The sequence below is a fragment of the Tachysurus fulvidraco genome, chromosome 17 (assembly GCF_022655615.1).
Source record: "Tachysurus fulvidraco isolate hzauxx_2018 chromosome 17, HZAU_PFXX_2.0, whole genome shotgun sequence".
NCBI classification, from domain to species: domain Eukaryota; kingdom Metazoa; phylum Chordata; class Actinopteri; order Siluriformes; family Bagridae; genus Tachysurus; species Tachysurus fulvidraco.
Window position 1 is genome coordinate 25,431,013 of NC_062534.1, and position 12,945 is coordinate 25,443,957.

A 12,945-nucleotide genomic window follows, 5' to 3' on the forward strand; every position below is an offset into this window, starting at 1 on the left:
TAAATTGCTTTGAGCCAATGCCTATTGTTTAAAAACACACTATGTATGTATGCAAATCAGACTGAAAATTGTTGGGGGTTTTTTAGGGAGGATCCAGTGGGTCTAGTGTATGTAGTGTGTATTTTCTATGAAGTGTCACGAGGTCATATGATCACACTCTGTTCATAACACAGAATGATTTGAATGATTTGAAAATACAATTAAAATTCTCACAACTGGGTGTTTTTAAAGCAAACTTCTGAAACCTTCATTATTCATTCTGATGAAGGAGCCTTGAAAAGTTCATAAAAATGTAAAAACTGTATGAACTCGTAACGTATGAACTCTGTAAATTGGTAACTTATAAACTCTATAAACTGGTAACTTATAAACTCTATAAACTCTTATTTGACTAATTGTTTTAAGTTCGTAGATCTAAATGGAGACTTCTATAAACATGTTCGGTGTTCTTTAAGGCTCTGTTTAGGCCCTATTGCTTTTCTGGGTGCAATTATTTGTAATCATGGTATTAACTTCCACTGTTACACTGATGACCCACAGCTATGTGTTTCAGCTAAATCAGATGTGAGTCACCAGTTTAATAAGACTGAAGATAGTGTGAAGGACACAAGACAATGGATGCTAAATAACTTCCTCCTGTTTAACTCTGACACACAGAAGATCTTGTACCAGGAACACAGACAGCCAGAAGTAAGCTTTCTGGTTACAGAGTAACTCTGGATGGTCTTTCTATTACATCATCAGCAGTATTGATACCGGTCTCTCATTTGAAGCTCACGTAGACAATCTAATACTTTAATTTCAGAATCATTGTTGTATATTATATCAGAACATAATGAACCAGAAGAACTGGTTTTGTTACCTCTATGTAGGATTATAATAAATACCCTACAGTCTGGAGGTTTCAGTAGAAGAATGAACCGGCTCCAGGTGTAGAAGCTAGAAACCCAATTAGAACCAGAAGATACGAACACATCACTCCTATATATAAACATATACAGTGTACAGTCATGTGAAAAAATTATTAAAGTAGGTTTATTATTTATTTAATAATGACATTTTATTACGTTTAATTTAATCTTCTTTTAATTTGTTCCTGTAGATAAAAGTGATGTAATTTTTCGTAAACAAAATGATTTTATTAAAAAAATTAAATAAATAAATGAGTATTTCAACACAACACAACAGATTTCATCGTAGCTCTGTGTTGTTTTCTGTAGCTCCATGGTCTCATTTCTGTCAGACATATACGATTGAAATTTTTAATTATTTTTGTTATTTGTTTATTAGTTATATTATTTGAATCTTTCAATATTGTTAAAAGGAAGATAAAATGCTCATATCTTCAACTATTTAAAAAAACAAAGGCTTTTATGCACTGGTAAAAATGATGTGTTGGATATACTTAAAATATGTATGCACCATTTTTGCATCACACTTTTTAAGTAAACCCTACTTGGAAAAAAATTACTTAAAAATAACCAGAAAACCGTTGTTATATGTACTTAAATTTTTGGGTACACACAACATTGTTTATTTAAAAATATACGTAACATGATATAATCTACTATGTAATTGCAAGTTAAGTTAACTTAAAATTTAAGCTCATTTATGTTAAAAAAAAAAAAAAGACAATTAATTGAGTTGAACCAATGTAAAATTTTAACTTATTGCAGATTCTCAGCTATTGGTCTGCATACTGCACTGCTGCTTGGGTTAAACAGAGCACAGATTCCTAGTATGGGTCACCATATGTCACTTAAAATAAATTACACATGCAAATCACACAAAATGAAGCATTTCACTTTATTTTTTGAAACAGGCTGCAATGCAAGGCTGAAGCCTAAAACCACACATCATGAACGTACAACAAATGTGTCACATTAAAACAAATGAAAGTTCACTTCCAACACAACACTTCCTTCATGCTGCTCCCTCTGCAACACTTTCTTGCTCTGAACTAGAAGGGGGAAAAACGGACCAGGGCGGGAACAGAATTATCTTAATGTAAATGTGCCAACACGATGCATGGTCATATTCCTCTGAAATAAACAAATTAACCACTAGAACATTCATTCGATGGAGTCACACTGCTTTAGCAGTCGCACAATCGCGTGCACACTCGTTCCTCCTTTCATACAATAACTTATTTGTACAAACTAGACTTTCATAAGTATTTAAGTAACACATTTCTAATCGTTGAAGCTAAATTCGAAGCAATTCAGAAATTCAATTTAAAAAAGTTTCTTTCTTGACCACAAACGCATTAACGCAAATAAACGAATGTACGTTAAAACGACAAATCTTAATAAAGTTGGCCCCATATTCCCAGATTCGATTTTCCCGAATCAATAGCTCCTGAGCTAAAGGGTGTTACTACACGAATAACACCTCTTTTTTTATCTTAGTAATATAGAGAGGCAGCTACAATGCAGCTACAACCTAATCTTCCTCAATATCAGCTTTCCTCTGCGTTGGACAAAATACATAATTCTCTATGTGCGAACACCGAAGAGACAGATTCCAAGGGACCGTCTGCAAAGTGCAAAACCCGAAAAGTGAATACAAAAAAACAGCCAATAGCTTTACTGTAATACACTGTACTGTCATCAAACTCAGAACACACATCACTGATGTCCTAATACATATACTAAAACACTTATTTTGGGGGAAAGTTTTTTTGTTGATTTTTTATGATTTTTCATAATTTTATTGATTTGTATTTTATGAAAAATCAGTAAAAAATGACATTTCCCCAAAATACATGTTGTACTATATCAATTAGGATATCAGTTATGTGTGGTCTGAGTTTGATGACAGTACAGTGTATTACAGTAAAGCTATTGAATATAATGTCCATAATAGTCCATTTATTGATTTTTAATTTTATGAAAAATCACAAAAAAAATAAAGAAAACATAAAAAAAAACATTTCTCCCAAAATAAGTGTTTTAGTACATGTATTAGGACATCAGTGATGTGTGTTCTGAGTTTGATGACAGTACAGTGTATTACAGTAAAGTTATTGACTGTTTTTATAGTATTCGCTTTTCGGGATTTGCACTTTGCAGACGGTCCCTTGGAATGTGTTTCTCAGTTGTGTGCACATAGAGTCTTGTGTATTTTGTCCACCACGGAGGAAAGCCGATTTTGAGAAAAATTTGGTTTTAGCTGCCTCTCTACATTACTAAGATTAAAAATAGGTGTTATTTGTGTAGTAACACCCTTTAGTTCAGGAGCTATTGACTCGGAAAACTCGAATCTGGGAATATGGGGCCAACTTTACTTAAGTCTCTTTGCGTTTCAGAAAATATCTTCACCAACACTACAAACAAGTGTTTATTAATGTCAAAACCTTAAAATCAAATATTTTGCTTAGTTTATAGAAAGTTAAGCTTACCCCTTTCCACCGTCTTCACGTGTGCATCACCAGATGGATCCAGTTTTTTCCAGATTTGCATATCACGTGGCTCAGTCATATACTTAAAATATTATGTTATAATTACTTAGTTTTGATGCAATTTTAATACTAGTTGGCGTGACATGTTTTTTCATTATATTTAGGCATACACTTAGGTTCACCTTGTAACTTATATATTTATGTTACAGACACTATATATGCTAGAGGTTGAAAAGTTAAAATTACATTGTTATTTGTGTTTAGTTTATTTATTTTTATAAGTAATGGTTGTTCAGCCAACGAATCGTTTTTTAGAGTGTGGGGTGTCCTAATTTTTCCACATGACAGTATATACAGTATATTATATTTATATAGAAATATAATTCTCACTCTATTTCACCTTAATGCTTAACCTTAAACCCACAGTAAGATTTCACACTGGTTCTAAAATACAGTATTACCTGGAGATACGAGTTTAATTCGTTCCGTGTCTTTGCTCGTATCTCAAAACAATTTTCCACGTTTAAATTAATTTAAATCCCATTAATCCGTTCCGGCTCGCAAAATTCCACTCCAGTTGTTTTGTTTGTGTTTTGAATATGAAAAATGTTCAGTACCTGTATTTATAAATGACAAATATTGTATAAAAACATACAGTAATAAAAGAGAATGTTCTAGCCTTTTAGTTATGATGTCATAGCCAATCTTGATGGAGTCCCTGTCTGCACTTAACATAATGTACATTGTCATTAACCATAAGTGACAAGACTCCAACCAGAAGTAGAGCACCTGCCTTATACATCCTGATGCTCTGATACTTCTGGTTGGAGTCTTGTCACTTGGTGGTTCTCACAGTGCTGAGGATGAACCACATGGATCCTGAGTATATATGGGACTGCTGTGGATAGAACCACTTATAGACCATGAAATTACACTGATGCTCTTACTAGTAAGTTCAGTTGTGTTGAACTAAATGCAGCTATAAAAAGGGCATTATTATTATTATTATTATTATTATTATTATTATTAGTAGTAGTAGTAGTAGTAGTAGTAGTAGTAGTAGTAGTAGTAGTAGTAGTAGTAGTAGTAGTAGTAGTAGTATTATCCCACTCTCTGGTGTGACCCAGATGAGGATGAGGTTTCCTTTTGAGTCTGGTTCCTCTCTAGGTTTTATATCACGTCAGTCAGTACGTAGAAGAGGATGACGAAGAGAACCACGCACTCTGTCGATCTGGATGAGCGTGAGACCTGTAAAAGTGGAAACCTGCCCAGAAGTGTTTGTGTTTTTAATCCGGTCTGAACATGTCTGTCATGATGATATTTACTCATTGCTCTGTTTGTCAAACAGTTTTATTTTGTGTTTGTTTGATTTGTGTTAGAAACACATAATGTGGACTAAGAAGCAGACTTCAGGGATAAATGATTGATATTAGCATGATTATGTTAAAGAATACAACAAAAAAAGTTTTATTTTCACTGTATACACAAACCCAGGAAACTCCTCACAGTGCGCTCAAGCGTGGAGAGTATTTTCCACACCTTCTGTTTTAGAAACACCAAAGTTCAACACAACACGCCTACATTCAACACAAAACTAAAAAAACAAACTTAAAGGGTTTTCACACACACACACACACACACACACACACACACACACACACACACACACACACACACACACACACACACACACACAGTGTAAAGTTTGGGCTTCAGACGTCTGTTTTCCAGCTCATAAACTGACCACTGTTCCCTCCCTAGAAATTGCACTACAGTAAAGAGTCTCACTGATGCCTCTCTCTCTCTCTCTCTCTCTCTCTCTCACACACACACACACACGCACACACACAGGATGTACAGCTGCATGGACAGGATATATACACACACTCATGCTTTCCTCTTCCTTCAGGTTCTTCACTTTCCTCCCAAAAACATATTGATTATGACAAATTGTGACAAACCAGAACCAGAGATGAAACTCAGAACCCAGGACAAAAACACAACACAATCCTATAAATGTTACATGGCCTCCTTTCATAAAAAAACAAAAACAAGCCCAGATATAAACAGATTTCTTGCTGTTACAGAAACTCCCTGACGGTGAATCCAAGAAAAAAAAGGTGTTCAAAGTCTGAAATGGTCTGATGATGTGAAAATGATGGTGCAGGAACCTGATCTCTGACATCAAAACAGCAGTACATTAGATTAGATTAGATTAGATTAGATTAGATTAGATTAGAACTAATTTCTTGTCATTCCAAAGAGTTCTACAGTAGAAACGTCGTTCTCTCTGCAGCCTCGGGGTTTGGTTACAGAAACTAGTTATTACCGTGAAAACGTGGCTGTGGACAAACACACAATAGCACAAAGAGCAGGAATTTGCATGATGAGGACAATACAACATACGCAACACAGAACAATACACACAAAAGAGGGAGGTGTGTTGTGAGAATTCACGACTCGATGCTCATCAGCATCTGATTCTTGAGTGTTTCAGAGACCAAAAGCACCTGACAAAAAATTCTGAACAAAGTTTTATTCTCTGAGGTAAAAAATCATCATACACACACTTGTAAAACTACAGTGACGATTTTATAGAAAACTATACACATCATTCTCCTTTACACACACACACACACACCCACACACACACACGTCAGGAGAAGTGAGGTTTGTGCACTGAGACAGGTACAGTAGGCAGCACACGGTTGAGGAAGACGAAGGTTTGGACACGTTGGAAGATCCAGAGGAAGATGAGCAGCACACTGACGTACTGAATCCAGGCAAACTTTACCGTCTCCCAGAAACCTGGTCGATACGTATAACAGACACACACACACACACACACACACACACAGTTAAGGAAAAGATACACACTCGACATCCAGATGCCACCTCTTACAAACAAGACACTCCTTATGAATGTCATTAAGTAGGCTATTAGTTTACACAATGTTTACAGCAGGAATTTAGACACACTGAATCGTGTTTTAATGAAGCAATTTACAGACACACACTGAATCGTGTTATAATGAAGCCGTGCTGGTTTACGTCATCATCACACTTCACTCATCTGAACCGCAGAACACACATAAGATTATTGAACCTTCTCCATGAGTTTACTTCTCCTTGTATTGTCAGATTAATCTGCTACATTCAATTCAGTCAAATACACAAAAATGTAGGTTTAATAATCTTACATTTGGTATCATTTATCATCAGAACTAGTGGTTATAGAACTCCTACTGAATGTGTATGACTGTTTATAATAACTCACACTCATGAGGTTTCTTCCTCATACCATCTCAGGGAGTTTCACCTCAGGGTTTCTCATAAATCATTAAAGGAATAATTGTAAATAAATGTCAATATAAGTCTAATATAAATCTACGTTTTGTTCTATATTTAAACGTAAATAAACGTTTGGTTCTATATTTCTGATGTTCTTTAAAGCTGCTTTGAGACAATGTTCACTGTTACAAACACTTGAGCTGGTTAAGTCTGAGTTCTGAAGCACTGATGAGATGTTAGACAGTTCATCTGTAATATCAGAAACCTTTTGAAGATGAATCATCAACATGCTTTCTGCTTACACACACACACACACACATGCATACATACACGCGCGCGCACGCACACACACGCGCGCGCAAACACACGCACACACACGCGCGCGCAAACACACGCACACACACACGCGTGCGCACACACACACGCACGCGCACACACACATGCACACGCATGTTGTGTTATGCCGTGTCGTGTCATGTTGTGTCATGTTGTGTCATGTTGTGTCAGGCGCTTGCACAAACAATGCTAAAAAAAAAACCCCTAAAATGAACAGATTATAACGGCAGCCTTAAAGCCTCTGGTGTCACCTCAGGTCTTCTCTCCTCACCTGCCCTGGTGTCTCCTATATGCCACACACTCCTACATCCACACACACATCCACACACACATCCACACCCACACACTCACATCTACACCCACATCTACACTCACACCCACACACACCCACACACTAGCTGTGGTTTGTTAGCTGCTCATTCTGAACTGTGAGCATCGTTATTAGTCTGTTGTGATAAATTGAAGGCTGGTCTCACAGTTCTCACACAGAAATCCACTCCTGAGGTATCTTCATCCTCATCTTCATCAGCTTCAACTCAGTTTCATTCACTTGTGTTAGATGTGTGTATATTGACCAAGACTGTATGTCACTATTAGTTCTACTTGACCTTAGTGCTGCATTCGACACTATAGATCACAACATTCTTCTAGATCGCTTACAATATTACACAGGTATTCATGGTCAGGCTTTAAGCTGGTTTAGATCCTACCTGTCTGACCGATACCATTTTGTAGAATTAAATGGTGAATCCTCCAGTTTACTACCAGTTAATTATGGGGTCCCTCAAGGATCAGTTCTAGGACCTCTGCTTTTCTCTATATACATGCTTCCATTAGGGAACATTATTAGAAGACATGGGATTAGTTTCCATTGTTATGCTGATGACACACAGTTATATATCTCATCAAAACCAGATGAAATAGCCACAGTGTCCAAATTAACTCGGTGCCTTAGAGAGATAAAAGACTGGATGAGCTGCAACTTTCTATTGTTAAACTCTGATAAGACTGAAATACTACTCATAGGTCCAAAAACCAGTGCACATAAACTCTCACAACTTAACTCCCATTTAGAGGGATGTACTATTACAAGTAGCTCGACAGTGAAAGACCTCGGTGTTATATTAGACAGTAACTTGTCTTTTAAAAATCATATCGCCCATACTACCAAAACAGCCTTCTTCCACCTTAGAAATATTGCCAAGCTGAGAAACATCCTGTCTGTATCTGATGCTGAGAAGCTAGTTCATGCGTTCATGACCTCTAGACTGGACTATTGTAATGCATTACTAGGTGGTTGTCCTGCATCTTTAATAAATAGGTTACAGTTAGTCCAAAATGCAGCTGCCAGAGTTCTCACTAGGACAAGAAAGTATGACCATATAACCCCAATTTTATCATCTCTACACTGGCTACCTGTTAGGTATAGAATTGACTACAAACTGCTGCTACTTACGTACAAGGCTCTTAATGGCTTAGCTCCCATGTATCTAACTAGTCTGCTAACACGTTACAATCCTTCACGCTCTCTGAGATCACAAAACTCAGGACTTCTGCTAGTTCCCAGAATATCTAAGTCTACTAAAGGTGGTAGAGCATTTTCTTATTTAGCTCCCAAACTTTGGAATAGTCTTCCTGATAGTGTTCGGGGCTCAGACACACTTTCCCAGTTTAAATGTAGATTAAAAACTCATCTCTTCAGTCAGGCGTACACATAATACATCCCATAATATCATGCACCAGTACATCAGACCAGCACATTTTTATGAACAGCAGATATGTTAATCCCTTTCCACTGCTTTTCTCTTTGTACCCATCCCGAGGCATCCAGACACTGTACCAGCTCCCATCGTCCTCTGTGGGACGAAGCCTTTGGACATCCACTGAGCCGAGGCCGACTCTAAGAATCCTGAGACATCTCCAGTTAGACTCTGTGGTACTCAGAAGATCAGAAGTCCTTAAACCTCACACCAATACACCATTTGTTTGACTGTATATTACAATCACACCCCCAGTGTCACCCATATGAGGATGGGTTCCCCCTTGAGTCCGGTTCCTCTCAAGGTTTCTTCCTTTACCAATTTAAGGCAGTTTTTCCTTGCCACTGCTGCCTGAGTCATCTCAGACTTGCTCATAGGGGAATAAATACATACACACTGTGAACTATATACATCTAATAATAATCTAGATTTTTATTCTGTTAATTCTTATTTCTTTTATTATTCGTTATTTCCTTTATCATTAATTATGTTTACCTTCTGCTTTATGTTTATGTTCTGTAAAGCTGCTTTGAGACAATGTCTATTGTAAAAAGCGCTATACAAATAAACTTGAATTGAATTGAATTGAATATATTAGTGATGTTCAGATGTTACAACATTATACATGTTTTTAAAGTGTATAATTCATCACGAAATTTCAGTTCCTACTGTGTGATGTGTGAAGAGTGATGAGATAGTGGGTGTAACCAACACTCACACGCACACATGCACAGACACACAAACTTACACGCACACATGCACACTCTCACACACACGCACACACGCATGCACACACGTAATTAATCTAAAACACACACACATGCACGCACATACACACTTAATTAACCTTTTAAAATATTAAACACACACACACACACACATAATTAATCTAAATCTAAAACACACACACAAATATATAATTAACCTTTTAAAATATTAAACACGCACACACACACATAATTAATCTAAATCTAAAACACACACACACATATATATATAATTAAAATTTTTAAATCTTCAATACACACACACACGCAGTGTGTAAAGGATATGTTATTGTCTCCACCGGGTAACGGATTTCTGCCTTAATCTGAAATGGAGTGTTCACTGCTCGACCGACTGTCCACACCGGGACAGGACACCACAGATAAGTAGTCACTGTAACAGAGAGAGACCTTGACATAAATGCTTTTGGAATGCTTCAACTACTGTGTACATACACACACACATACATACACACACACATACACACACACACACATACACACACACACATACACACACACACATACACACACACACACATACACACACACACACATACACACACACACACACACACACACACACACACACACACACACACACACACACACACACACACACACACATACAGTTTCTCTCCTGGTATTTCCTGATGATGGTGGTGAGGTCGAATGAGTCAGCAAAAGGACTTGAGTCAATCACAGAGACCTGAAGAACAAACAAAAGAACAAGAGGAACTTAGATTTAAATAAAAAAGCTCTAAAAGCACCTCACCATCTCTCTCTCTCTCCCTCTCTCTCACACACACACACACACACACCGGCTGGATTTTGACAGTCATTTTAAATGTTCCAGCAAATTCTATCACCTAGAGCCATCAAGGTAACTGATATCACTTCCATGTGAGGTGAAGCTGAGCTCTGTGTGTTTGTGTGTGTTTGTGTGTGTGTCTGTGTGTGTTTGTGTGTCTGTGTGTCTGTGTGTGTGTTTGTGTGTCTGTGTGTCTGTGTGTGTGTTTGTGTGTCTGTGTCTGTGTGTGTGTTTGTGTGTGTCTGTGTGTGTTTGTGTGTGTGTTAGGTCATTAATATTTCAAGATCAATAATAATAATAATAATAATAATAATAATAATAATAATGTACAGTTCCTCAGAAATTGAGTTGGTGAAGCTTCTGATTGGTCAGCTGTGGTAACGCCCAATATCTCACATCTGGGAACTGAAATTTCACCCAAACTGGTTTCCAAAATAAGCACGATGAATTTTACACTTTTACAAAAATCCTGATGTATAATGTTGTACTAGTGTAACATCTGAACATTAGATGATGTCAGGAACATACAGATACAAGCGAGTGTGTCCATGCACAGCTGAGCAATATCCTCTTACATTGTACTGAGTGTGTACACCACGGTGAGAGAGAGGCTCCTTCTGCTCCAACTTCAGATCTCCACTGATGAAGAGCTGAGACATGGGGACAGAAGACGACGACTGGATCAATGCCATTGACTGCATCACCACCACCGACATCCTCTACAGAGAGAGAGAGAGTGGTGTGTGTGTGTGTGTGTGTGTGTGTGTGTGTGTGTGGGTGTGTGTGTGTGTGGAAGGGGGTGGGGTGAGGGGGGTAGAGAATGACATAGATTCAGTTATATAAAATCTGTATAAGAAATGACTCCAGTTTTCCATTTCTTTTCACTGTCTATTATTATTATTATTATTATTATTATTATTATTATTATTATTATTATTATTATTATTATAATTATTATTAATGTCACTGAGCATAAAGGCGTACCCGGAGCTGGTAAGAGAAGGTGAGCAGTAGTTGGAGGCTGTAAATCTGCTCTGTGCTGATCAGTGGGACAGACATCTGTAGAGACAAACGGTCTGCCTTCCCATCACCATTGATATCACTCTCTCGCACCTGCAGACAGACAGACAAACAGACAGACAGACAAGTGTAGAAATAGGCAGACAGTGAGACAGACAGACAGACAGACAGACAGACAGACATGTGTAGAAATAGGCAGACAGTTAGACAGACAGGCAGACATGTGTAGAAATAGGCAGACAGTGAGACAGACAGGCAGACAGACATGTGTAGAAATAGGCAGACAGACAGACAGGCAGACAGACATGTGTAGAAATAGGCAGACAGACAGACAGACAGACAGGCAGACAGACAGACAGACAGACAGACAGACAGACAGACAGGCAGACTCACAGACACAGTGGGAATGCGTAGTTTGTCCCCCAGCAGCATGTTGAAGTTGGAGAATGTGCTCCAAGCTACATAATCTCCACTAACACTCGTCACACCTATCATCATCATCTCATACTGGAACTGGACCACAGGCTGTTCCTCATATGAGCTCTGCTTCAGCCAGAACCCTGTAACACACACACACACACACACACACACACACACACACACACACACACACACACACACACACACACACAAGGATAAGGAAAGGCTCTGAAAACTGAGTTTGTGTCTGAAATAATGATGTTTTCGCTTGATTCTAACTAAATAAATACAGACGCGTGCTTTCCAAACAAAGTTTAATGCCTTTTCACTGCACATCTTTATTCCTCCTCATGTCCTTCTCCACATGTCTGATCTGTTAGCTCTTTACCTTGACTCCTGTAGGTGATGAGTAGAGGAGGGATGTAAGTGAGCACATATACCAACAGCACAAACACACTGGCCCAGGAACACACACTGGCTTTATACCGGATTAATAACGGGTGAGTATACACTTCATAAAGCCCCATAATTCACACAGATACAGCACGAGCTCCGTTCTTTAGCTAAATGTAGCTAGCATGCAGGCTATCAGCTGTAACCTTCTCCCCTGGACAGATGACTGGTACCGTAGGGAATACTTTACAATCTATCGTGTTAATTTTAATCAATATTTATTTATAATTCTGATTAACTATATATACATTTATTAACGCTTCGCCCTGCTGACACGATTACGTCGCACAAGCTAGGGCTACTTCCGGTTTGGGAAGCGTCGCAGCGTTACCATGACTACGTCACCACCAATGACCAAGGTTTACTGAAATCTTAGCAGCTCCTAAAAATAGATCATTTTATAAATGCATTTTATTTTATTACAAATATAAAAAAAACGAATAATTGCATTAAAGTTGACATATTTTTACATTTACAACCGAATCAGTTCACGTCACTTTTATTTAATTATACAACGATTATTATGGTGAAGTTTTTTAGAGAAGCTGTAATGTAGTGTGTAAAATTGTCCAACAGGTTACAAGTCTACGCTTTTGTGTTCAATCTTTTATATAGAGATATAAAAGAACCTGAAATTCTGGTGTGAGTGAAACATTACTGTGTAAGAACGTGCAGACAAAACAAAAGCAG

General features: G+C 37.7%; 1 protein-coding gene across 1 annotated transcript; it reads right to left on the reverse strand.

Moving 5' to 3' along the window:
- Nucleotides 1–5,921: 5,921 nt before the first annotated feature.
- LOC113651905 (transmembrane protein 231) lies at nucleotides 5,922–12,586 on the reverse strand. The gene is made up of 7 exons (XM_027160859.2): nucleotides 12,191–12,586; nucleotides 11,776–11,942; nucleotides 11,347–11,475; nucleotides 10,938–11,081; nucleotides 10,182–10,260; nucleotides 9,840–9,945; nucleotides 5,922–6,219 (listed from the first exon to the last, which is right to left on the reverse strand). Exons 1-7 carry the CDS (start codon nucleotides 12,327–12,329, stop codon nucleotides 6,057–6,059), a joined length of 927 nt encoding a protein of 308 aa, XP_027016660.1. The 5' UTR covers nucleotides 12,330–12,586; the 3' UTR covers nucleotides 5,922–6,056.
- Nucleotides 12,587–12,945: the final 359 nt, after the last annotated feature.